Here is a 27,440-nt window from a genome sequence, read left to right as displayed (position 1 = left end):
TCAGGAGTTCAAGACCAGCCTGGCCAAGATGGTGAAACCCTGTTTCTACTAAAAACTACAAAAATTAGCTAAGCATGGTGGCAGGTGCCTGTAATCCCAGCTACTTGGGAGGCTGAGGCAGGAGAATCACTTGAACCCAGGCAGCAGAGGTTGCGGTGAACTGAGATCTTGCCACTGCACTCTAGCCTGGGTGACAGAGTAAGACTCTGTTTCAAAAAAAAAAAAAGTATGCAGTGTGCAGTATAGAGAGTGGAGGGGACAGGGTGAGACTGGAGGAAAGGAGACCATTTAGGAGACTATTGGGTTGTCCAGATAGGAAAGCTGATGGTGACCTGGACTGAGGAGGTAATAGAGGCAGAGGAGAGAAGTAGATGACTTTGAGCAATATTACAAAGGTAAAACAGTAGGATTTGGCAACTGAATGGGTGAAGGGGAAAGAGGGAGAGAATGAGTCAAGGAGTGTGCCATGTTTCTGGCTTGGACAACTGACGGATGCTGGAATAACTTGCTGGGATAGGAAATGCAGGAGAAAGGGCCAATTTCGGGTGGAAGATGAGGTCAGAACTGAAGGCATTGAGTTTGAGGTGTCCATGGAACATACACATGTAGATGTTGAATAGGTGGTTGGATATATGAATCTGGAGCTGAGATGTAGGTTTCTTTCTTTTTTGAGACAGATTCTCACTCTGTCACCAGGCTGTAGTCCAGTCATGCGATCTTGGCTCACTGTCTGCCTCCCGGGCTCAAGTGATTCTCCTGCCTCAGCCTCCCCAGTAGCTGGGATTACAGGCGCCCACCACCACACCCAGCTAATTTTTGTAATTTTAGTAGAGATGGGGTTTCACCATGTTGGGCAGGCTGGTCTCGAACTCCTGGCCTCAGGTGATCCTCCCACCTCAGCCTCCCAAAGTGCTGGGATTTCAGGCGTGAACCACTGCGCCCGGCCTGAGATGTAGGTTTCTATATCACCAGCATATAGATGTGAACCAGAACCATGGAAGAAGCTGCAACTCACCAGCAAGATAAGAAGTAGATGAGAAAGCAAGAGGGCCGAGAACTAACCCCAGAGAAGTGCTAACCTTTAAAGGGTGGGAGTGCCGAACCCAAAGGATTCTGAGAAGGCGTAGCCACAGAGATCCAATGAAAGTCAGGCAAAGGTGGATTCCTGCAAGCTCAGGGAAGGAGGTGAGGGAGGTGGGGCATGGTCACAGTGTCAACTGGTGCTGAGAGTTCCAGGAAGATCAGGTCTGAGGTGTGTCTATTGGATTTAGTGACAATGACGTTGTTGTTTACTTGGCTTTAGAGAAGGGATGGGGGTGGGAGCCAGACTGGAGTGGGCGGAGGAGTGAATGGAGATGCAGAAATGGATATGATGACTCACTCTTTCAGAGGACTTGGCTATAAAGAAGAGAGGCATAGAGTGGTGGTAGGAGAATGTGGGATTGAAGGGGCCTATTTTGGAGACAGAGTTTCACTCTTGTTGCCCAGGCTGGAGTGTAATGGGGTGATCTCGGCTCACCGCAACCTCCGCCTCTGGGGTTTAAGCGATTTTCCTGCCTCAGCCTTCTGAGTAGCTGGGAATACAGGCATGCGCCACCATGCCTGGCTAATTTTGTATTTTTAGTAGAGAAATGATGTTTAAGTGCAGATGGAAAGGGGACAGGAGAGAAAGGGAAGTTGATGCGGTAAATGAAAATGATCTTCATCATCTTCCTCACCATCACCAGCAGCAACCACAAGGAAAGCGTGTTCTGCTCTGGGACTGCCCTGTTACTTTTCTTCCTGAGAAAATGAGCTAAAATCTATCCCCCTGTAACTTTCACCTTCGGTTAAAGTCCTTGTGTCCCTCTTCAAATGGCTGTACACTCCTACTATGTCTCTCCTCTTCTTCAAACTCACAGCCACCATCCTACAGGCCATGTGCTCCCAGCCTGGTGACCAGACCCTCAACTGTCTCAGCCAAGTTCACACGACTACCCTCTTGTTTGTCAAGCCCCTCTTAAGAGGTGGTGTGCACACTCTTTCTTTGGTGATGGAAGCATGAAATGGTTCAAGCATTTATGATTTGGGAAAATGAACTCAGAAAGAAAATGTGCACAACCTTTGACCCAGAAGTCCTACAGACTTAATGCCTTACGTGTGAGAAGCAGCTTGTGCAGGGATTCCTGGCAACATGAATGTGGGGTGGACACACAGTGAGCACAGTTGTTAGGAGCACAGCCTGAGTTCATTCTCCCTGAGATCAGGAACAGGACAAGGACGCCCGCTTTCACCGCTGCTGTTCAACATGGTACTGGAAGTTCTAGCCAGAGCAATTAGGCAAGAAAAGCAATAAAAGGCATCCAGATGGCAAAGAATGAAGTCAAACTATCTTTAGTCACAGATGGCACAATCCCATATATGGAGAATCCCGAAAAATTCACAAGAAAACTATTGGCTAGAGTTTATTACTAATTCAGTAGAGTTGCAAGGAACAAGATCAACACATAAAAATTAATTTTGTGTGTGTGTGTGTGTGTGTGTGTTTTACACCAGCAAGGAACATTTGAAAAGGAAATTGGAAAAATAATTCCATTTACCATAGCATTTAAGAGAGCTGAGGCTGTGGAGCCAGATGGCTGCGTTCAGAGCTGGTGCTGCTGTTTACCATGTGGCCTTGGACAAGCTTCTTGCTTCATTCATGCCAGTTTGTTCAGCTATTAGGTGGAGGTAATACTAGCGCCTTCCTTATAGAGTTGGTTTTTGTTTTCGTTTTTTTGGTGGAGAAGAGTAAGGATTGCAAAAGTTAATATATGTCAGCAAAATAGACTTAGAAGAGTGGTTGGCACATGGTAAGGACTATATTAGGGTTACCAAAAATGTTTATAATTGGGAAAATAGAACAAAAGTTCCAGTTAAATATTTATCCCAGAGACTGGCTGGCAAATTATCACAATGTACCTCTCAGCTTGAGCCATATGGAATTGTCTGTATTCTATAGCTATGACCTACAAAATGGGCAGTTCTTTCTTTCTTTCTTTCTTTTTTGGAGACAGAGTCTCACTCTGTTGCCCAGGCTAAAGTGCAGTGCAGTGGCATGATCTCAGCTCACTGCACCCTCTGCCTTCTAGGTTCAAGTGAGTATGCTGCCTCAGCCTCCCAAGTAACTGGGATTACAGGCATGCACCACCACGACTGGATAATTTTTGCATTTTTAGTAGAGATGAGGTTTCCACCATGTTGGCCAGCCTGGTCTTGAACTCCTGGCCTCAAGTCATCTGCCTGCCTTGGCGTCCCAAAGTGCTGGGATTACAGGCGTGAGGCACCATGACCTGCCAAAATGGGCAGTTTCATATATTCAATCACTAGGATACTCTTTAGCCACTGAAAATGATTGTGTATCATAGATGTGTCTTTATCACAGATATATATTTACTGTCATAGAAAGAATTAATAACATATTATTGAGTAAAAAGAGCAAGTTACAAAACAGCCTGCAGCCTGGAGTGTGGCCACGTTTGTAACATCAGTATATCTATTTGTGTGTTTAGATGTGGACATAAAGAGATATCTAGAAGACACTCAAAAGTTTCAACAGTGATTGCCTGAGTGATTTGTGCTGGGATCTTTTTTTTTTTTTTTTTTTTTTTGAGACAGAGTCTTGCTCTGTCACCCAGGCTGGAATTTGCAATGGCATGATCTTGGCTCACTGCAATCCCCACCTCATGGGTTCAAATGATTCTCCCACCTCAACCTCCCGAGTAGCTGGGATTATAGGCGCCCACCACTGTGCCTGGTTAATTTTTGTATTTTTAGTAAAGACAGGGTTTCGCCATGTTGGGCAGGCTGGCCTCAAACTCCTGACCTCAAGTGATCCACCTGCCTTGGTCTCCCAAAGTGCTGGGATTACAGGCGTGAGTCACTGCGCCCAGCTGGGATCTTAATTTATACTTTTTCCTTTTATCCCTTGATTTTTACCCTGTTAGGCTGACTTTAGGAATCTAACCCCCAAAAGTGCAAAAGAATACATTAGTGTTGAAGCCACTAAGTTAGTGGTAATTTGTTACAGAAACTAATATAATTGGGTTTTAATTTGCCTTGGGGGTGCTAGCTCTCCCCCATTTTCTTCTCAGAGCATCTCTTGGGTCCTCAACCCTTGCTGAGCCCCCACTATGGCCTAGTGGACCAGGGATGGACTTGATTAGATTCTCCTCTTGCGATTTTAAATAAGAGAATCAGAGGCTGTGTGCTCAGCTCCTTTGTGCTGCACTGCAGGCACAATGCCTGGCGCCACTGTTCTTTAGGGGTCCATGAAGATGTCTGTTGGCCCTGGATTAGTCATGAGTTAAGGGATATGAGGGCAGTTCACTTTGAAGGCTCAGCCCTTTGGTGTTACCTTTGCTCTGGAACCTCAGGAGCTGTAAGAGGCAGAGGAACTTTGCTGAAAGGCACATCCTCCCTGCAGAGCTTGAAGAACAATCTAACCATGCTGGCATGGGGCCCATCCCACCTGCGATGCCAGTGTAAGTGTGTGAAAGTCACTTATATTCGGCTGGGCGCGTTGGCTCATGCCTGTAATCCCAGCACTTTGGGAGGCCGAGATGGGCGGATCACGAGGTTGGGAGATCAAGACCATCCTGGCTAACACGGTGAAACCCCGTCTCTACTAAAAATACAAAAAATTAGCGCCTGTAGTCCCAGCTACTCGGGAGGCTGAAGCAGGAGAATGGCGTGAACCTGGAGGTGGAGCTTGCAGTGAGCTGAGATTGTGCCACTGCACTCCAGCCTGGGCGACAGAGCAAGACTCTGTCTCAATAAAAAAAAAGAAAAAAGAAAAGAAAAAAGAAAGTCACTCATATTCAGAGCATGTGGATTGGGACTCTGAAGACCGACTTTATGGTGGACACCTTCATCTCCATTTGGTGAGTCCAGCGCAAGCAGCCTGAGAGTTCCATGGGCTCAACCTCACCCTCCATCCTTATTTCCCTGCCACTCCAGGGCTCCTCCTCATCCAGACTTGCCTGTGAGTGAGCCTTGATGGATGTATTAGTCTGTTCTCATGCTGCTAATAAAGGCATATCTGAAACTAGGTCATTTATAAAGAAAAGAGGTTTAATGGACTCACAGTTCCACAGGGCTGGGGAGGCCTCACAATCTTGGTGAAAAGCGAAAGGCACGTCTTACATGGTGGCGGGCAATGAGCGAATGAGAGCCAAGCAAAAGGGGAAACCTCTTATAAAACTATCAGATCTCATAAGACTTAGTCACTATCTCCCACCGGGTCCCTCCTACAACATGTGGGAATTATGGGAGCTACAATTCAACATGAGATTTGGGTGGGGACACAGCCAAACCATATCAATGACTTCTCTCCCATTAGTTCTCTTCTACCTCCCAGACTCTTTCCAGCTTTCCTCTTCTTCTTCTTTTTAAGAGACTGGAGTCTTACTGTGTTGCCCTGGCTGGTCTTGAACTCCTGGGCTCAAGGGATCCTCCCACCTCCACCTAATAAGTAGCTGCGACTATAGGCACGCACCACCACACCCCCGAAATTTACGCATCCTCCCCGACCCAGTAAAATCCTCAGCTTCTTCACACCCCTGTTTAGGCACCAGCAGCTTTGCCCTCTATAGAATGCATAAATTTATAGCCTCTTAGAGCAAAAAGGTCGTGGGGATTAGGGAGACTGAGAGTTCTCTCTTCATTCAAGGATTAAACCTACCACCTGGAGGGGTGATAGGCTTGCCTTAGTCACCAAGCAAGGTCAGGAGAGTATTTCTGGGATGGTCATTAGCACTTTCTTTCCAAAGGGAGGACAGTACAAACTCATTTTCATGATCACAGTATTCCCCTACTACAGGTAAAGTGTGCAAACTGGCTTTCATTCCCTCTTTTTTTTCTTTGATGCAGCACTGAAACTTTTTTTTTTTTTGAGATGGAGTCTGGCTCTGTTGCCCAGGCTGGAGTGCAGTGGCGCAATCTCAGCTCACTGCAATCTCTACCTCTCAGATTCAAACTATTTTCCTGCCTCAGCCTCCCAAGTAGCTGGGATTACAGGTGCATACCACCACCCCCGACTAATTTTTGTAGAGACAGGTTTTACCATGTTGGCCAGGCTGGTCTTGAACTCCTGACCTCAAGTGATCAGCCCACCTCAGCCTCCTAAAGTGCTGAGATTACAGGAGTGAGCCACTGCGCCTGGCCTAAAAGATTTTAATTCTTAAAATTTACATGTTCATCATGACACAGAGACATGTTTTCTGTTTAGGAGAGGGCTGGATTCCATTAAGGCTGATGTGTCATATGTTGCACATTCTGGAATGAACATGAGAAATCAGAATTGAGCTTCCCAAATGGTGGGTCACAGTGACCTAGAGTTGTTCCAGGAGAACATTGCAACATCCAACATGAGAAAGTGTTTTATGTACCATGTATGTGTTGGGATGCTGGGCTGAAATGTATTATCAAGCATTATCGTATTTGTCTATGGAATTCTGAAACCACCTTTGCAAAATTGTGACTGAGACAATGAAAGAGATCTAACTTAACTGACTCCATCTTGCTTCTAACCTCCAAGCTGTCCTTGTTCATTCCTGGGCGTAGGCTGAACTAACTTTGGGAGAAAGTTAGTTTATAGTTTAAACAAAGATGGTAACAGCCCTTTCCCAAAGCAGACCTCCTTCTTGCCTGGGGGCTAGATTGCCTTTGTAGGACTAATGTTAGCCACAAGATTAAAAATTATGGTTTAGGAGTCATGCAACTGGAGGCTACAAGATTCTGATCCTCCCTAAACTGCTCCTAAGATCAGTGCCTGAGATATTTTGCAGACCCTGCACTTGATGGATCAGCTCAATAAACTGACTCATCTGATCTTGTGGTCCCCTCCCAGGAACTGACTCAGCACAAGAAGAGAGCTTCGACTCCCTTTGATTTAATCTCTGACCAATCAGCACTCCTGGCACACTGGCTTACCCCAACCCACCAAGTTGTCCTTAAAAGTTCCGTTCCTGAATGCTAGAGGAGACTGATTTGAGTAATAATAAAACTCGGGTCTCCCGCACAGCTGGCTCTGTGTGAATTACTCTTCCTCTATTGTAATTCCCCTGTCTTGATGAATTGGCTCTGTCTAGGCAGCAGGCAAGGTGAACCCTTTGGGCAGTTACAATTCTATTTAATACCTTTCTGTCTGCCAGGCACGGTGGCTCACACCTGTAATTCCAACACTTTGGGAGGCTGAGGTGGGTGGATCACCTGAAGTCAGGAGTTTGAGATCAGCCTGGCCAGCATGGTGAAACCCTGTCTCTACTAAAAATACAAAGTTAGTTGGGTGTGGCAGTGCATGCCTGTAATACCAGCTACTCCTGCTGAGGCAGGAGAATCGCTTGAACCCAGGAGGTAGAGGTTGCAGTGAGCAGAGATAGTGCCACTGCACTCCAGCCTGGGTGAGAGAGGGAGACTCCGTCTCAAAAAAAAAAAAGCTTCGTCTCATATATGCTGATTAGGTCTCAAATTTGGATCTCCTACCTCTTACCCCAACATCTTTCTTGACAATCTTTCTTTTTAAATAAATGCTATAGAAATACTAAAATGTATTGTGAATAATATAACACCCACATACCACCATCCAATTTAAGAAATAAAGCATTACTAATCCAGTTTTGCTCCCTGCAAACACATCCTTCTTCTCATTCTCTTTCCTTTCCCTTTATAAACACCCTGCAGCCCGGCACAGTGGCTGCACCTGCAGTCCCACTGTGGGAGGCTGAGACTGGTGGATCTCTTGAGCCCAGGAGTTTGTGGCTGTAGTGTGTTATGATTGCACCTGTGAAATAGCCACTGCATTCCAACCTCAGCAACATAGCAAGACTCCATCTCTAAACAAAATCCTGAATTTGACATTTGTCATTCCCTTGTTTTTATATTTCTAAGCACATATATGTCTACATATGTAAAAAAATACTTAATTTTTACTTTTTTATTGGGGCAAAATTCATATAACACAAAATTAACCACTGTAAACACGAACAATTCAGTGGCATTTCAGAGAGGTGTGCAACCACCACCTCTATCTAGTTCCAGATCATTTTCATCACCCCAAAAGGACACCCCATGCCCATTAGTAGTCACTCACCATTTCTCCCTCCCTGTATCCCCTGCAACCACAAATCTACTGTCTGTCTGTATGGATTTACCTATTCTGGGTATTTCACATAAATAGAGTCATACAATATGTGTGGCCTTTTGTGACTAGCCTCTTTGAGGTAGCAGACATAATGTTTTCAAGGTTCATTGATGTTATAGCAGTATGAGTACTCTGTTCCTTTTTTATGGCTGAATAATATCTCATCTTATTGAATGGATAGACCACATTTTGCCTATGCATTCATCCATAGATGAACATTTGGGTTATGTGAATAGTGCTGCTATGCACATTCATGTATAGGTAGTTGTGAGTACATGATGTTGCTTTGGATTTCTCTAAACTTTATATCACACTGCAGCTTGCTTTGCTTGTTCAATGTTAGGTTATTTCCATGTTGATATGCACAGCTCTAGTTAATTCATTTTCACTGCTCCAAAGCATCCCATTTTAAAAATTATTTTATTATTTTTTTGAGATAGGGTCTTGCTCTGTTGCCCAGGCTGGAGTGCAGGGGTGAAATCACAGCTTACCATAGCCTTGACCTCTGGGGCCCAAGCAATCCTCCCACCTTGGCCTCCATCTCTACAGGCATGTGCTACCACACCTAGCTAATTTTTGTATTTTTAGTCAAGACAGGGTTTCTTCCTGTTGTCCAGGCTGGTCTCGAACTCCTGGGCTTGAGCAACTCTCCTGCTTCAGCCTCCCAAAGTGCTGAGATTACAGGCATGAGCCACTGCGCCTGGTCCAAAGCATCCCATTGTATGAATCCAACAATTTATCCATTTATTGTTTGAGAACATTTAGGTTATTTCTTGCTTTCCCTCTTACAAGCAATGCTGCAGAAGCATTCTTGTCCATAACTCCGGCACATGTACAAGAGTTTCTCTAGGGCACATAGGTAAGAGTTTCATTGCTGGGTCATGAAGAATGCTCTTCTTCAAATGTACTTGCTATTGTCAAATATGAGCTGTCTTTCAGGAGCCTCCCAGTGGTCCTCAGCCCTGGCTATGCATTAGAATCAGCTGGGAACTTTTTTTTTTCCCCCAAAGATAGAGTCTTGCTCTGTGACCCAGGTTGGCGTGCAGTAGTGCAATCTCGGCTCACTGCAAACTTCGCCTCCCAGGTTCAAGCAATTCTCCTGCCTCAGCCTCCCGAGTAGCTGGGATTACAGGTACACACCACCACACCTGACCAATTTTTGTATTTTTAGTAGAGATAGGGTTTCACCATGTTGGTCAGGCTGGTCTCGAACTTCTGGCCTTAAGTGATCCACCCACGTCGGCCTCCCAAGGTGCTGGGATTACAGGCGTGAGCCATTGTGCCCAGTCTCACCTGGGAACTTTTTTTTTTTTTTTTTTTTGAGACGTAGTCTAGCTCTGTAACCAGGCTGGAGTGCAGTGGCACGATAGTGGCTTACTGCAACCCCCACCTCCTGGCTTCAAGCGATTCTCCTGCCTCAGCCTCCTGTGTAGCTGGCATGCACCACCATGCCCAGCTAATTTTTATATTTTTAGTAGAGACGGGGTTTCACCATGTTGGCTAGGATCATCTCGACCTTCTGACCTTGTGATCCGCCCACCTCGGCCTCCCAAAGTGCTGGGATTACAGGCATGAGCCACTGAGCCCAGCCATGAACTTTTAAAATATATATAGGTATCTGGATAACTCCCCAGACTCACGAAATCATAGTCTCCAGGGATGGGACTGGGGAGCTGCAATTTTGAAATCTCTCTGGGTGGTTACACAGCCAATGTGGAGAACAGCTGGGGCTGAGTCTTGGCCCACTCTGTCTCAGCTTCCCAAGGTCAGCTCATAGAGGGAAGCCATCATCTTAGACTTGCTAATATCACTCAGCAGCAGGGCAGAGAGAAGGGACTAAATAAATAAACTCTGAATGAGTAAACAAAGCATTTAAAACAAACCCTTTAAGCTGGACGTGATGGCGCATGCATGCAATCAATCACAGTAACTATCTCCTACAATTGTGAGGATTAAAGGAGATGATGCATGTAGAACACTTGGCACGTATTAAGTTCCCAATAAAGAGTGGCTCCTGCAGCCTGGTGTGGTGGCTCACACTTGTAACCACAACATTTTGGGAGGCTGAGGTGGAGAATCGCTTGAGGCCAGGAGTTCGAGACCAGCCTGGGCAACATAAAGAGACCGCCCCCCTCCCGGGTCTACAAAAAAATAATATAAATTAGCTGGGCGTGGTGATACACACCTGTAGTTCCAGCTACTCAGGAGGCTGAGGTGGGAGGATCAACTTGAGCTCAGGAGTTAGAGGCTGTAGTGAGCTATGATTGCGCCACGGCACTCCAGCCTGGGCAACAGAGCAAGGCCCTTTCTCTAGAATAAAAAAGAGAGAGAGAGAGTAGCTGCCATTTTCAATGTTATTGATAAAGCAAGTGGGTGTTTCTGAAAATGCACCAAACACAGCCTTAGACTGGAAGGTGCTGATGTGTTACTGAGCCTCCAGACGAAGCTGGTGAACCCACTAGAGTGGGATTTTATGACTGGAGAAACTGTCCTATCTATGAGGGTCCATGTTAGGCAATGTTAAAGAATGGAATTGGGGGCCGGGTATGGTGGCTCACACCTGTAATCCCAACACTTTGGAAGGCCAAGGCAGGAGGATCACAAGGTCAGGAGTTCGAGACCAGCATGGCCAACATGGTGAAACTCTGTCTCTACTAAAAATACAAAAATTAGCCGGGCGTGGTGGTGTGTGCGTGTAATCCCAGCTACTCAGAAGGCTGAGGCAGGAGAATCAGTTAAACCTGTGAGGCAGAGCATGCAGTGAGCCGAGATCACACCACTGTACTCCAGCCTGGGTGACAGAGCAAGAGTCCATCTCAAAAAAAAAAAAAAAAAGAGATTGGGGTCAGTAGCTTACCTATAGCAAATGCTCAGTATGTGCCAGATATTGGGCAAAGGAGTTTGCAGACGTGTATCATTTTATCCTTACAATTCATGAGGTAGTTATGACTATGCTTTCCATTGTGCAGAGAGGGAAAACGAGTCACACGGAAGCAAGTCATGCAGCAGAGCTAGGATTGGAACAGAAGTGGCCTGCAGAGCCTGCCTCCCAGCCCACTGTGCTATGCCTCCCATTGATGCTTTCCTGTGTCTGCCATTTAGCTTTGCTCTGGTGAGTGACAAGCTGTACCAGTGGAAAGAGCCTGCCATCAGTTCTGTGCACAGCAAGGTGAAAAGGATAGCAGAGGTGAAAGAGGAGATCATGGAGAACGGAGTGAAGAAGTTGGTGCACAGTGTCTTTAACATGGCAGATTACATCTTCCCTTTGCAGGCGAGCACCTGGTAGTGTTACAGGACCCCAACACCCAAAGGTAGCCATTGGGTCAGGTTTTTGCACTATAGTTCCTTCTGTGGTTGCCAGAAATACGTTACAGGAAAAGGGTCCCGATCCAGACCCCAAGAGAGGGTTCTTCGATCTAGCGCAAGAATGAATTTAGGGCAAGTCTGCAGTGCAAAGTGAAAGCAAGTTTATTAAGAGAGTAAAGGAATAAAAGAATGGCTACTCCATAGACAGAGCAGCCCTGAGGGCTGTTGGTTGGATATTTTTATGGTTATTTCTTGATGATATGCTAAACAAGGGGTGGATTATTCATGCTTCCCCCTTTTAGACCATATAGTGTAACTTCCTGATGTTGCCATGACATTTGTAAACTGTCATGGCACTGATGGGAGTGTAGCAGTGAAGAGGACCAGAGGTCACTCTTGTCGCCATTTTGGTTTCGGTGGGTTATAGCCGGCTCCTTTACTGCAAACTGTTTTATCAGCAAGGTCTTTATGACCTGTATTTTGTGCTGACCTCCTCTGTCATCCTGTGACTTAGAATGCCTTAACCATCCGGGAATTCAGCCCAGTAGGTTTCAGCCTCATTTTACCCAGCTCCTATTTAAGATGGAGTTGCTCTGGTTCACACGACTCTGACATTTGCATTACACATCCATTGTGAGGTAGATGATACTAATCCCACTACAAATCAAGCCTTCAGGAGGTGAGGCAATGTGTGAGGTGGTAAAGCCTCCAGATTCAAAACTATGCTTGGGTCAAATTCCAGCTCTGCCACTTTGTGTGTGCAGTGTTGGGCCAAAAGTTCCCTCATGTATTCAGCAGTTACTGAATATAATATGCTACTCTTCTAGTCTCTGGGACGGAGCAGAGAGCAAGAACAAAATCGCTGTGCTCATGGACTTCACATGCTACGGCGGAGCAGGTCCTCAGAAAATCATCAAACACACATCAAATGTATAAGGTAAATGGTGATGAGTCTAAAGTGAATGGGGGGAATGGAAGAGAACGAAGGTAGGGAGAATGTACATTAAGGGAAAAGGAGGGTTGCAATTTTAGAAAAGGATGTCTGCGCAAGGGCTCCCTGAGAAGGTGGCATTTGTACAACAGAAACACAGTATCTATTTTCCGGGCCTGTAATGAAGGTTTAATAAGAAAATGCATGGATTCGTAAAAAATCTTCAATAGGCCCCAAATGGACCTACAAGACCTCTACCCCAATGGATAAGGGAACGCTAACCATAGCAGAACGGTAATCGCGGCAGAACGTTGGCACAGACGGAAAGTTGATCGGTACGGAAAGTTTGTCCGAGAGAAACATTAGTTATTGAGGAACGTTAATCCGGAACAAATCTTGGGCAGAAGCGGAACTTAGACCAGGACGCACAGTTACCATGGCAATGAGGCGCGCCCGAAGGGCGGTGGCAGCGACGCAGAGAGACCTGGGAGGAGACAGAGGCAGGGCTTGCGACGGAAGTGGCCTCTCTGCTTCTGCCCGGCTGGGGAAGATGCTGCGTCCGGCGTTACCGTGGCTGTGCTTTGGCCTCTGCAGCCTCCTGGTCGGGGATGCAGAGGCCCCGAGCCCCGTGGATCCGCTGGAGCGGAGCCGGCCGTATGCGGTGCTGCGCGGGCAGAACCTGGGTGAGCGGTCCTGGAGCTGGCGGGCGGCGGGTAGTGGCCGAGCTTTCACCGCTCCGGGTGCTGGAGCCGGGCTTACGGAGCGGACAGGGGATAGAGTGGGGAGATGGGTGAGGGCGTGGGGTGCAGGTGAGACCTCTCAGGGGGCCCCGAGACTCCCTCTCCAAAAGCCTGGGGCAGAAGGCCTGAGCTTTACCTCTCAGCAAGTGCTCAATATGTGCCAGAACTTTCGCCTCCCAGGTTCAAGCAATTCTCCTGCCTCAGCCTGCCGAGTAGCTGGAATTATAAGCGCACCCCACTACACTTGGCTAATTTTTGTATTTTTAGTAGAGATGGGGTTTCACTGTGTTGGCCAGGCTGATCCCGAACTCCTGGCCTCGAGTGATCCACCCATCTCAGGTGGATCACCCACAAGACATGGTGTCCAGTAGGCTCTCAATATGTACTAGTTGCCCATGAATGAACTGCATTCCGGAGACCTGAGTATCAGTCTGGGTCCCCTCCTCGCTGGCTGTGTGGGCTCAGGCTCACAACAAGGCACATCATTTACCTCACCCCTCTTCTTTCCCAGAGGAGCCAATATTTATTGCAAAAATGGTAAGTTTTTGAGCATTTCCTACATCCCATGTCTTGTGCTACACACTTTGTATACGTGAATTCATTTGAGCCTCACAGTAACTTAATGAAAAATGTACGGTTTGAAGCCCTATTTTTTTTTCTTTTACCATAGGGTATCCTCTGTCACCCAGGCTGGAGTGCAGTGGTGCTAAACTAGAAATTATAAAAACTACTCCTTTGCCATGGATAGTTTGAGAAATGCTGTCCTAGACAGTTCTGTACAGTAGGTATTTATTTTTTTTGAGACGGAGTTTCACTCTTGTTGCCCAGGCTGGAGTGCAGTGGCGCAGTCTTGGCTCACTGCAACCTCCGCCTCCCGGGTTCAAGAAATTCTCCTGCTTCTGTCTCTCCAGTAGCTGGGACCACAGGCGTGTGCCACCACGCCCAGGTAATTTTTGTATTTTTAATAGAGATGGGGTTTCACCATGTTGGCCAGGATGGTCTTGATCTCTTGACCTCATGAATTGCCCACTTTGGCCTCCCAAAGTGCTGGGATTACAGGTGTAAGCCACCACGCCAGGCCTAAAACATTCTTTTAAGGTTCTGCCTGGGCCTGCCATTCAGGCATCTGTCACTGCATGCAAAGTGTAGGGAGAAGTGAAAAGATGGCGAGTGGGAGAATTGATCAGGACCCAAATGCATGGCCACTGTGTACCTAACGACTCACGGTTTTAAGCTCCTTTTTAAATTTTACTTTTATTATTATTTTTTTTGATATGGAGTCTCACTCTGTCGCTCAATCTAGAGTGCAGTGGCGTGATCTTGGCTCATTGCAACCTCCACCTCCTAGGTTCAAGTGATTTCTTGCCTCAGTCTCCCAAGTAGCTGGGATTATAGGTACCCACCACCGTGCCTGGCTAATGTTTGTAATTTTAGTACAGACAGGGTTTCTCCATGTTGGCCAGGCTTGTCTCGAAGTCTTGATCTCAAGTGATCTGCCCATCTTGGCCTCCAAAAGTGCTGGCATTACAAGTGTGAGCTACTGCGCCTGGCCTTTTTTATTTTTTAAAGGTAGATTTCCATCCCCTAATTCCAATCTTCTGCATTCCTGCTTTGGGAGTTTAAATTAATTTTTTTTTTTTTTTTTTTGAGGTGAAGTCTTGCTCTGTCGCCAGGCTGGAGTGCAAGGGCGCGATCTTGGCTCACTGCAACCCTTGACTCCCTGGTTCGGGTGATTCTCCTGCCTCAGCCTCCCAAGTAGCTGGGATTACAGGCGCCCGCCACAATGCCCAGCTAATTTTTGTATATTTAGTAGAGACGAGGTTTCACCATGTTAGCCAGAGTGGTCTCGATCTCCTGATCTCATGATCCACCCACCTTGGCCTCTCAAAGTGCTGGGATTACAGGCTTGAGCTGCCGCACACGGCTGGGAGTTTTAAATATTTTTTAGAGTGCTTCCAAAATGCAAGATGCAAGAAAATAGTTTATTTAAATGGAATAAGACAACTTTAAGTCCAATTGTAGTCCAAACCATAGAAACTCAGAATTCAGGACTTTTGGAAATTAGGGCAGGTATTCAGTTAACAAGGGCTATTTTAAGATGTGACATTTAGTTCACGTAGGTTGTAGATTTTGTTTGACAAAGATCTTAAAATTACTTCTGGCCTTTGAAGTTACGACATACTGTCTTTGACACCTTCTCCTTCCTTCTTCCCCCTCACTCACCAAAAAAAGATGAGTTTTCTTTTCTTTTTTTTTTTTTTTTTGAGATTGAGTTTTGCTCTTGTTGCGCAGGCTGGAGTACAGTGGCTTGATCTCGGCTCACTGCAACCTTCGCCTCCTGGGTTCAAGAAATTCTCCTGCCTCAGCCTCCCAAGTAGCTGGGATTACAGACATGTGCCACCATGCCAGACTAATTCTGTATTTTTAGTAGAGACAGGGTTTCTTCATTTCTCCATGTTGGTCAGGCTGGTCTCGAACTCCCGACCTCAGGTGATCTGCTTGCCTTGGTCTCCCAAAGTGCTGGAATTGCAGGCCTGAGCCACTGCACCTGGCCTGATTTTTCTGTATAGTCAGTTTTAAAATAATAACTGTTTTAAGCGTGGAGGGTATGTTGGGGGGGCGTGTCACAGATACTACAGAGTTACTGATTTGAGTAAAACTATGATCAAATCTTGGGGTTTTTTTTGTTTTTTTTTTGTTTTTTTTTTGTTTTTTTTTGTTTTTTGATGGAGTCTCACTCTGTCGCCCAGGCTGGAGTGCAATGGTGCAATCTGGGCTCGCTGCAACCTCTGCCTCCAGGGTTCAAGCAATTCTCCTGCCTCAGCCTCCTGGGTAGCTGGGATTACAGGTGCCCGCCACCATGTCCAGCTAATTTTTGTATTTTTAGTAGAGACGGGGTTTCTCCATGTTGGCCAGGATGGTCTCAATCTCCTGTCCTCGTGATCCGCCTGCCTTGGCCTCCCAAAGTACTGGGATTACAGGCATGAGCCACCTCGCCTGACTAAATCTTAGTTTTTCAAAGGAACAGTAATGAGACTGAAAAACAACTATGGTTAGGCCCCAGCAGAAACCTGGGATGGGCCCACATCGCTACAGACACACGTCAGTGTACATTTGCTGGTTTTGAATGCTTCCCAAGATCACTGAGATAGTCACAGAAACAAGATTGCATATCACTGCTGCTATTGAATAAACCTCTGAACGGTTGCTGGTTATGCTAGTTTCTTTTTTTCTTTCTTTTTTTCTTTTTTGTTATGAAGTAGTTTAAAGCCCAGGTCCTTATCCTGTACCTCCAGGACTCAACTTGAGTAATCAGTTGTAGTTCCCGTTTCTCACCTGAGCACCTTGAAAATTTCAGATGTGAAATTTAGTCTTAAAAACAACAATTTTTTGGCCGGGCGCGGTGGCTCAAGCCTGTAATCCCAGCACTTTGGGAGGCCGAGACGGGCGGATCACGAGGTCAGGAGATCGAGACCATCCTGGCTAACACGGTGAAACCCCGTCTCTACTAAAAAATACAAAAAACTAGCCGGGCGTGGTGGCGGCGCCTGTAGTCCCAGCTACTCGGGAGGCTGAGGCAGGAGAATGGCGTAAACCCGGGAGGCGGAGCTTGCAGTGAGCTGAGATCCGGCCACTGCACTCCAGCCTGGGCGACAGAGCCAGACTCCGTCTCAAAAAAAAAAAAAAAAAAAAACAATTTTTTTCTTTTTCTTTTTTTTTTTTTTTTTTTTGAGACGGAGTCTCCCTCTATTGCCCATGCTGGAATGCAGTGGCATAGTCTTGGCTCACTGCAACCTCTGCCTTCTGGATTCAAGTGATTCTTCTGCCTCGGTCTCTTGAGTAACTGGGACTGCAGGCGCACGCCACCATGCCCAGCTAATTTTTTTGTATTTTTAGTAGAGACAGGGTTTCACCATATTGGCCAGGCTGGTCTCGAACTCCTGATCTCGTGATCCGCCTGCCTCGGCCTCCCAAAGTGCTGGGTTTACAGGCATGAGCCCCCACACCCGACCAAACATAACAGATTTGTGGGTTAGTTGCCTCTTTGCTCATAAGGCCCTGTCGAGACTCATCTTGAGACTGAAATACTTCATTAAATCTCCAGATTTTTATTAATGGCTTTAAAGGTATAGTTGGGCATCCTGCTCTCTTGCCCCACTATAATCGGACAATTCTCCACACAAAAGCCAGAGGAATCTTTTTTTCCCAACTAAATCAGATGATGTCATTCCTTTGCCTACAACCCCCCAGTGGCTTCTCTTTAAACTTAAAATCCATGTTTCCTTCATGGTCTCCAAGGCCCTGTACAGACCGGCCCCAGCCTTCCTCTCTGGCCTGATTTCCTGCCTCTCTTCCTGCACTCTTTGCCTGGTTGCCTCCCTTCTGTTCACTGAATGTGTTGAGCTTATACTGGCCTCAAGGCCCTTCCTTAGCTGATCCCTGGGACTGCAGCACGCTCCCTGCAAAGCCTCACTCGTAAGGTCCCAGCTTTTTTTGGGTTTTTTTTTTGAGATGGAGTCTCACTCTGTCTCCCAGTGGCGCAATCTCGGCTCACTATAACCTCCACCTCCTGGGTTCAAGCGATTCTCCTGCCTCAGCCTCCCGAGTAGCTGGGACTATAGACACCTGCCACCATGCCTGGCCAATTTTTGTATTTTCAGTAGAGATGGGGTTTCACCATATTGGCCAGGCTGGTCTCAAACTCCTGACCTCAAGTGATCCACCCACCTAGGCCTCCCAAAGTGCTGAGATTACAGACATGAGCCACCACACTCGGCCTGTCTCAGCTTGTGAGTCTCCTCCTCGGATGCTTCCTGACTGTCCTACCTCCTGCTGCCCACCCCATCTCCATCCCTAGCCCATTACTGTTTTTTTCACGGTATATCAAGATATGTGAAATGGTCTCACGTGTTTGTTTCTCCCCCCACTATACAAAGAGACAACTGGAGAGAGGATCTGTTTACAGCTGTTTGCACAAGCACCTGACATAGTGCCTGGCAGCAAGTGGCGTTTGATAAATCATTGGCAGTGAGTGGATGAATTGCCTAACCTGGAGCTGCCATTAGGAAGTAACCTGTTTTCCCTTTGCAGTGTTGATGGGAACCATTTTCAGCATCCTGCTGGTGACTGTCATCCTTATGGCATTTTGTGTCTACAAGCCCATTCGGCGTCGGTGACAGCCAGACAAGTTCTTCAATGAGTATTTGGGAATAGGATAAGTTGTGTTGCACACGGGTCAGTGGAGAAGTTGGAATCAAAACTTTCCTACTTGGAAATGACCTTTGGTCTGGACAGTTGGTAAACGCTAAATGAATTAGAAGAAAACATCTACTAGAAATTATTTTTTCCTAACACCGTAGTGCAAATAATTGGCCCCTGAATCTGCTTCTCAGTGTTTCTATCTGACTGTACTTGTTAAAAGTAAGACCTGAAAGCTCCAAAGGTCAGTGTAAAGATGGAGTGTTCATGAGAAAGAAAACATTCACCTTGTGAGTGCCTGTAAGAACCACACTGGAAAGAACTCATCATTAATGCTTGAAAATGTTAATAGAGGGAGACTTACCATGTAGACATTCCCTATTTAAGAGCCATTTGGTTACAGTGGGTTAAGAATCACAGATTTTTTTTTTTTTTTTTTTTTTTAATCTCACCTGAGTTGGCCTAGAATGCGCTGGTTGCAAAGTGGTGTCAGCTGTGGGGAACCTTGGCCCTCATTCCTTACCTGCATCCGGCCCTGCACTCAGGTGCTCCCCCTGGAGTCAGGGTCACATCAGGTAGACCTGTTACTACATGCACCTTTGGCCTGGAAGGCTCTGGGGTTGGACTGGAAATGTTACTAGGTTGGCCTCTCACAAAAAAGGAACCCATCCTGCTTAAACACATTGATCTCCGTTGCCCTGCATTTGAGTCTGTATAGCCCACGGTCTGAAACTTGAGGCAGCTTTCCAGATTTGGAATGTAAAAGGCTCAGCAGGCGCTCTGTTCATCCCTGGGTGGGGAGGGCCCAGCCAGAAGTGCATGTCCACTGTGCCCGCCAGTGTGTGTTTACACAAATTTCATCTCCGCTTTGAAAATGCTGCTATTAGTTTGCACTGTTGGTGAACTGGATTTTTTCCTCCTATTGAAATAATCATACTTATAAAGCGGTCGTCAATATTTATTTCAAGGTGCTAGATTTAATTTTGTTATTAAGTTGAAATGCTTATCTTGTGTTCAAGCACAGCACTGATTTTAACAACCTGCATTTAATGTGAAATAACTGAAGCAGGATACTGTAACTGTTTAACTTAGGGATTTTGTTTGTAATCTTGTAATATTGAGCCATTGAAATGTTCACTGTTCTGTGCTTTTGAGCAAAATGTCAATTAAAATTAAAGTAAAATCCTATATATTGTTTTACTCCACCAATTATTTCCCAAGTGTTTGAAATGTGGGTATGTGTTTGAATTTGATCTAATCACTTAAAGCAGCTCTGTGAAGTGAAAAAAAATTTTTTTTTTCCCCGAGATGGAGTTTGGTTCCTGTTGCCCAGGCTGGAGTGCAATGGTGTGGTCTCAGCTCACTGCCACCTCCACCTCCCGGGTTCAAGCGATTTTCCTGCCTCAGCCTCCGGAGTAGCTGGGATTACGGGCATGAGCCACCATGCCCGGCTAATTTTTTTGTATTTTAGTAGAGATCGGGTTTCACCATGTTGGCCAGGCTGGTCTCAAACTCCTGACCTCAGGTGATCCACCCGCCTCGGCCTCCCAAAGTGCTGGGATTACAGGCATGAGCCACTGCACCTGGCCTAAAGTTGAGATTAGGAAGTCTCCTAGTGTTGCCTGTGATTTAGTGGCTGTGGAGTCATATCAGCATGTTGTATTTTTTTCCACCTGGACCTCAGGCTTAAACCTATATATTTCTAAACAGAGGTCTAGGTGGTACTTTGAACTCCATCATTCATTGCACCACAGAATCACCGGAAATTTCCATATCCAGTTCATCTTCCTTGATGTCATTTAAGGTCAGCAGGAGACTGTGACCAAGCTGGCAGTTATGACAGTTTCCCTTTCCTGTCATTATTTAGAGCAGACTTCCACTTCCTTGACATGCCACGTTTATGTAGTGTGACAAGCTTGTTTATAGAACCTAAGTTCTAGCAGTGTCTAGAACCTAGTTCCTAGCAGTGTCTAACGTGCAGAAATTGCTCAATTAGTTTCTGGCCGGGCGCGGTGGCTCATGCCTGTAATCCCAGCACTTTGGGAGGCCGAGGCGGGTGGATCACCTCAGGTCAGGGGTTTGAGAGCAGCCTGGCCAACATGGTGAAACCCTGTCTCTATTAAAAATACAAAAAGCTGGGCATGGTGGCACACGCCTGTAATCCCACCTTCTCAGGAGGCTGAGGCAGGAGAATTGCTTGAACCCGGGAGGCGGAGGTTGCAGTGAGCCGAGATTACGCCATTGCACTCCAGCCTGGGCAACAAGAACGAAACTCCGTCTCAGAAAAACAAAAACAAAACCTTTCTGCTGATATTGGGCCACCTAAGCTTAGCTTTTCAGTTTTTAAATAATCCATAGTCATTGCACCCCTTGGCCCGAAGGAGTAATGTTTTTCTTCATAGGGTTCTTGTAGCTTCAAGTATTGATATCTACTTTCCCCCAAAAGCAAAGCAGCTCCTTTACATCTTCCCAGAAATACAGCCTCATTTTTGGAACCCACACGTTTGTACTGGCCACTGCCGTTGTTGTTTTTAATACCAACATATTTAGGTATAGGAAGAGTTTGGAAGCCTTATCATCTGGACTTCTAGGAATAGCCTCATAAAGCACTTGGCTTCAAGGGATAGCATTGATGCAGAGCTTTGATGTTGGCTGGGCTTCCCTTACCCTACAAGAGCCAGTTTACCTCCAGGAGGAACACAGCGGTGTCAGAACAGCCCAACACTGGCTTGCTTTTAGTTTCCATTTGAAACAAGCAGCATGGGGCTTGTTAACCTGGGCAGGAAGGCTGGGAGGAGCATGCCACCTTTGCGGTGATGAACTGAGCAATGTGAGGCATTCTAATGTTCTACTGACATACGTAACAGGAAGTGTGGTCACTACATCCAGTGACTAGAAAAAACTGGAAAGAAAAAAGACTCAAAGACTGGAATATTGTATGAGCACCCTCTAAGGAAGCCGTCTTTATTTGCATTTTTAGAGTGAACACATATATGAAAAATGCTGCAACAGGTTGACACAATGCTCAGTCCCTTTTTAAGTGAATTCCAGGGGAGAAAGTCAAGGACCTTAGGGAGCAGAGCAGTGGAATGCAAACACAGAAATTACCTATGAGTCACCTTTGTAAGCCAATGACACGGCCTCGCTGCAGCCATTCCAAGAAGTGTTTTTGCTCACGGCAAATGCGAAGTAAACAAAATGCCACAGTGCGTATTTGAAACAAATGTGGTGTTGCCTATACTGGCCTGCTGTGCAGGGAAGGAATTTTGGTCAGACCAAGAAAAAAAAAAAAAAAAGGCAAATGGTGACATGGAATTAAAAGCACAATTCTTTGTGTCTGGGAACGTTTCACTGGCAACACTAACTGTATGATACAGACATTACCTGGAATAGTAGTTATGTTTGTCTTCCTATCCCCAAAGAAGCACAACAGAGGAAACAGACACAAAATGGAGGAGGGTACTGTTTACCAGGTTATTTCAGTGCAGCCTGTGGGAACGAATACATGGGCCACAGTGAGCAGTGCCCTTGGCTCTATTCCCCAGGCTTCTGTATGTTGTGCGATGGTTATTTACAGGAGGGTTTGACAAAAGAGAGTTAACTACTAAAGGTATCCAAAAAAGGCCTGAGAAAATCTGGTTAAAATGTATAACCTTGTATTGCTACTGATGGGAATAGTTGTTTTTATATCTTTTACAAATAATAAAAAGATTCTGTTAAAAAATAGATTTATTCAGAAAGATGTTGATTTGAACTCTGAAAAGCAACGTGGAATCATCATTTTCCCTTTTGAATGAAGAGCCATGGAGCTCCGTGGTTTTCAGCTCCCTTTCTGGTTGCAAATCCATCCTTCCTCTGGAGTGAGTCTAGGGCATGCAGTGGGTTCTTCCTAGGTGTCTATGTGGAAATCCTTCACTCGTGCAGGTGTGGAACACACCTGGTTTGGTTCTGTGTGTTCCAATATTTTGGCCAGCTTGCCCACTTCAAGAACAAGCCTCAGGTTCCCCTAGCTGCTCCTTCAGGGACAGGATTAGCTGCCTTTGATTTAGCCTGGAGAATCCTGCTCTCAAAAGAATTGCCTTTACAAATTCAAATCAGATCCCTCGATGCATGCAGTGAGGTGATGTGAAACTATTAGTAATGTTTAAGGCGAAGGCAACATCCATGGCCATTTGTGTATCTTAATTTGATGCAAATAGTTAACAATAATCTAAAATAGATTCTATATGTATCTCCTCTAACTTTAGCTGGGTGTGGAAGGAATGGAATCAGATAGAGATGAAGGAAGAATAATTACAATATCCTAGAAACCCTGTAAAAAGGTAAAAATAAGGAGTAGATCAGCACAAATTACCCATTTCTTTGGTGAACAGTAAAGATGTGTCTCCGATTCTCATAGACCACACTTTACAAAGGCGGCTGCTGCTCTCATATATACAAGCACCCTGACTCTGCAATAACTTGTTTTGTTATCACTCCTTGATAAAAATTGATCTACAAACCTGCGGGGATTGGGGTTTTGTCTAAAGCTGGTAGTAAAAATGTGACCTGCAAGCCAATACAGCTAATGGAAAGTGATGATGCTCTCCTCCCCTTAGCCTGGAGATGGGGCCTGCAATCCCTGGTCCCTTCTCCACCCCAGGGAGCGGCCTAGATGGGCCCGGGAGTCCCTGGTTCTGCACCTCTGCATAAAGAAGGGGCAGCTGTTGTCGGCTGCACGCACACGAGGTGCAGGCCCTCAGCCCCAGGGCCCTGGTTGACACAGCATCTGTGACATCCCAGAGCCTCTGCTCTGTGCGACCCACAGGCCAAAAGGTCTATTTGTCAGTGAGTGACAGCTGTAAGACTTGCTGGAGCTCAGCCTCTTCCTCCTGGAGCCGGAGCTCCCGTTCCTCCAGCTCTTTGGCAGAGAGCTCCATGGCCAGCTGCAAGTCATTATCAAAACGGCTTGTCTCGCTCAGGGCGCTGGGGCACAGGCCTTCTGTGCTGGTGAGGAGGCTCTCCTGGATGGCCCTGGGTTGGAAAACAGATAAAAAGGGAGAGTCACTACTATCATCATGGTGGCAGCAGTAACTACATTTCTTAACCGCTTACCAAGGGCATACTGTGCCAGGCATTTAATATGCATGATGCCATTTAATCCCACATAACTCTGGGGGTGTAAGTACTGTATACAGGTGAGAAACCCCACACTCCTACCCAAGACCACCCGACCAGTAAGTGATAGGGCTGGGAATTGAACTTGGATCTGTTTTAAAGCAAAACAGGTTCTTCATCAACGGGCTCTCACAGACACCTTAAGTATACAAAAAGTCTTCGTGAAATGAATCCTCGCAGTTTTTCCCTAAATCTCTGCAGCTGTTCCCACAAACTTCCTTATCTTTACAATTATGTAAACTTTCCACTGAGGACATCTAGGCCCTGTGGTCATACATCATTCACAGAAGATCAAACCAATCAGAAAACACTGACTCAGTACCTTTCCCCCAATGGCACTGACCTGTGAACCAGTCAGAAATTCTATCACCCATTCTTGGAAACTTGCTATCAAGTCCAGAGTTATTATAATAAGTAACTGCCACAAGAGGAAGCAGGAGAGCCAATTACTTTATCTAGTCTTTTTTTTTTTTTTTTTTTTTTGAGACAGAATCTCGCTTTGTCGCCGCCCAGGCTGGAGTACGGTGGTATGATCTCGGCTCACTGCAAGCTCTACCTCCTGGGTTTGCCATTCTCCTGCCTCAGCCTCCCGAGTAGCTGGGACTACAGGTGCCCGCCACCATGCCCAGCTAATTTTTTGTATTTTTTTTTTTTAAGTAGAGACGGGGTTTCACCGTGTTAGCCAGGATGGTCTTGATCTCCTGACCTTGTGATCCGCCTACCTCGGCCTCCCAAAGTGCTGGGATTACAGGCGTGAGCCACCATGCCCGGCCTACTTTTTCTAGTCTTTCCTGCCAGTGTGTGGCACCATGCATCTGCCTGGGGACCAAATGCACAGTGCCACGCGTCTGCCCGCCTGTGTCCAGGCCTGTGTCCATCCTGGTTTAATCCACAGTCACATCAGTCAATCACCTCTCATACTGGGCGTCATAGGTGTTTGTCTGGCTGATCCCTCCATTCGAAGCTGGTCCTGAAAGTTCCTGGCAAAGACAAATATGATAGACATGAATATGTCTTAGGAGAAACTGGTGCCATTCTGGAAAGGAAACAATGGCAGCAAGAACCAAATTAAAAGTCTTTCCATGACCATTATCGATAGTGCTAACTAACAGGGACTTGGGTTACCTCAAAAACAACACCTAAGTGGCAGCTAGTAACATGCCACAGCCTAACTCATAGCCACAGCCTTCTCATCCTTTTCACAAAATCAATCTCTTAAATACAGCTAACCCACGTGGAAGATATACACAATGAAAAACAGAAACACAGCTGACCTTGGGCAAAGTTCAAGTGACCAAAGCAGGTTTTTGTTTTTGTTTTTTTAAAGACAGGGTCGCACTCTCTTGTCCAGGCTCAAGGGTAGTGGTGTGATCGTAGCTCACTGTAGCCTTGACCCCCGGGCACAAGAAATCCTCCCACCTCAGCCTCCTGACTAGTTGGGAATACAGATGCATAACACCATAGTTGGCTTTTAAAAATTTTTGGTAGAGGCTAGGCACGGTGGCTCACACCTCTAATCCCAGCACTTTGGGAGGCCAAGGCTGGCAGATCACTTGAGGCCTAGAGTTTGAGATCAGCCTGGACAACATGGTGAAGACCCGTCTCTACTGAAAATACAAAAATTAGCTGGGTCTGGTGGTGCCCACCTGTCATCCCAGCTGCTCAGGTGGGTGAGGCATGAGAATCACTTGAACCTGGGAGGCAGAGGCTGCAATGAGCCAATATTGTGCCCCTGCACTCCAGCCTGAGCAAAAGAGTGACTCTGCCTCAAAAATTTAAAAAAAAAAAAAAAAAAAAAAAAAAATTGGTAGAGATAGGTTCCCACTATGTTGCCCAGGCTGGTCTCAAATTCCTGGGCTCAAACAATCCTCCCACCTTGGCCTCCCATAGTGCTGGGATTATAGGCATGAGCCACTGCACCCAGCCAATAATTCTTCTAGGGCAAGATTAGAAGACATAATTCAATATTGGTAGTCTTTGACTTTGGCTACTCCCCTTGTTAAAACTTATGGTCAACAAGGTTTATGAAGCTTCTTGGGAGCTGGCGAGGGGAGCTAAGCTCACATAGGGAAAGGAAAAGCATACCAGGCTGATGGTGATGTCCAGGGGTCTTCTCCCAGGAGGCCTCCCAAAGGGAACATGCTTGCTTTGGGGTCTGGCTTGGAAAACTGAATGGGTCTGGGAATGGGGCCATGGTGGTGGCAGGGGGAAGTAGAGGAGGTAGACTCACATTACACAAGCACTAAGACTCAGGAATAGAACCAGAAAGCTACAAGCTTGAACCAGTGAGAACGCTGGAGTGTGAGCACTATTCTCAAAGCAGTAGCCCTGTGAAGGCAGGGACTGCTTCCCAGAGAATTGCCAGCACCTGGCACAGAGCCTGGCACAAAGAAGGTACTCTGCAAAATCTGAATGAAGAATGGAAGAAAAAGCCAATAACAAATAAATGGGCCAGGCGCGGTGGCTGACGCCTGTAATCCCAGCACTTTGGGAGGCTGAGGAGGGCGGATCATGGGTTCAGGAGACGGAGACCATCCTGGCTAACATGGTGAAACCTCGTCTGTACTAAAAATACAAAAAATTAGCCGGGCATGGTGGTGGGTGCCTGTAGTCCCAGCTACTTGGGAGGCTGAGGCAGGAGAATGGCATGAACCCCAGAGGCAGAGCTTGCAGTGAGCTGAGATCACGCCACTGCACTCCGGCCTCGGCGACAGAGAGAGACTCCGTCTCAAAAAATAAACCAACAAAGAAACAAACAAATAAATGGACTGCAGGAACCCAGGACATACCAGACAGTGCTGTAGGCAGACCAGACCCTAGCCTAGTAGAGCCAGGAGCCACAGAAGGAAGGAGATGGAAGGAGTTGATGTTAGGGGAGGAGGACCTCAAGACTTGGACTGTCCCAGGTAGGTGAGGCATGGAGGGGGAACCACATACGACAATAAAAGGCAACTGTTCTACCGGGTGCAGTGGTGCATGACTTTAGTCCCAGCTACTTGGGAGGCTGAGGTGGGAGGATCTCTTGACCCCAGGAGTTTTAGGGTACAATATGATCATGCCGGGGAATAGCCACTGCACTCCAACTTGGGCAACAAAAAGTCACACACACACACACACACACACACACACAGCCTACAGCTTACACAGGTCTGTCCCGTCCTTCATTTTCTGTTTCACTAGAGACCCAGAGAGAGTTTAGGGAGATGATACCGTTTGTGGAGGGAGTGGGATTCAAATCCACTTCACGACCTTCATCTGAGACTACAGACACATAGGTAATCCTTCAGGAAAAATATGATGGTGTGATTCAGCAGGAATTTACTGCTTCAGTACTAGAAAATGAAGCACATCTCGAAAAGTACAGAATTACAAGCTATGTGCATGAAAATGAGGAAAAGGAAAGTCTGCCTGAAGACATCTTGTGAATGGTGCTGACTGGGATTATGTAGATGATCTCTTACGTAACAAGCTTTTGTAAGAAGACCAGATGCACAAAGTACAACCTATGCAAATACCATGAATGTGTCAAACTTGATATTTAGAATAAGTCTTTCAGATTAGCCAAACGCTGAGGCTAACCCAGAGGGTGAGACCTCCCAAGCCCTGCCGTTTATTCTGATAAACCCACCGGGCTCCTGCTGGACTCAAGCAGACTTTGCTGGATGGCGAACTGCATTATCTCGTAATCTTCATCTTGCAAATGCACATTTCTGCCATTGTCTTGAACATAGTAAGATTCGGGAATTTCAAACACAGATTGATCAACCTCAAAGTTTGTGATGTGGGAAGCTGAAACACAAAAGGCAACTGTCCAGTGTCTGAGTTCATGACATTTCCACTCCAATTTTTTGCAAAAATGTTTTACATTAGAAAAAAAAGAAAGGCTCAAAATTATAATAATCAAGGCTTACTATTATATGAGAGATTCTGAGGAAGCATGACAAAA

The 27,440-nt window shown here is 46.2% G+C and overlaps 2 protein-coding genes across 3 annotated transcripts in view; one reads left to right on the top strand and one right to left on the bottom strand.

Moving 5' to 3' along the window:
* The first annotated feature begins 12,884 nt into the window (after window positions 1–12,884).
* C11H12orf76 (chromosome 11 C12orf76 homolog) lies at window positions 12,885–19,525 on the top strand. The gene is made up of 2 exons (XM_073021089.1): window positions 12,885–13,081; window positions 18,230–19,525. The coding sequence occupies exons 1-2, from the start codon at window positions 12,949–12,951 to the stop codon at window positions 18,313–18,315; spliced, it is 219 nt and encodes a 72-aa protein (XP_072877190.1). The 5' UTR covers window positions 12,885–12,948; the 3' UTR covers window positions 18,316–19,525.
* A 1,744-nt stretch (window positions 19,526–21,269) lies between these two features.
* The window catches only part of ANKRD13A (ankyrin repeat domain 13A), a 41,660-nt gene continuing 35,489 nt past the window's right edge, over window positions 21,270–27,440 (bottom strand). For both annotated transcript variants that reach the window (XM_008004674.3, XM_008004675.3), the window contains exons 13-15: window positions 27,123–27,283; window positions 24,407–24,474; window positions 21,270–23,350 (exon numbers count right to left, since the gene is read on the bottom strand). In XM_008004674.3, the coding sequence (XP_008002865.2) occupies window positions 23,155–23,350; window positions 24,407–24,474; window positions 27,123–27,283 (425 nt within the window). In that variant the 3' untranslated portion in view covers window positions 21,270–23,154. The remainder of the gene's footprint in view (window positions 23,351–24,406; window positions 24,475–27,122; window positions 27,284–27,440) is intronic.

The sequence above is a fragment of the Chlorocebus sabaeus genome, chromosome 11 (genome assembly GCF_047675955.1).
Source record: "Chlorocebus sabaeus isolate Y175 chromosome 11, mChlSab1.0.hap1, whole genome shotgun sequence".
Lineage (NCBI taxonomy): Eukaryota > Metazoa > Chordata > Mammalia > Primates > Cercopithecidae > Chlorocebus > Chlorocebus sabaeus.
The sequence above is the reverse complement of the archived record's forward strand: the minus strand, read 5'-3'. Positions and strand labels throughout refer to the sequence as shown.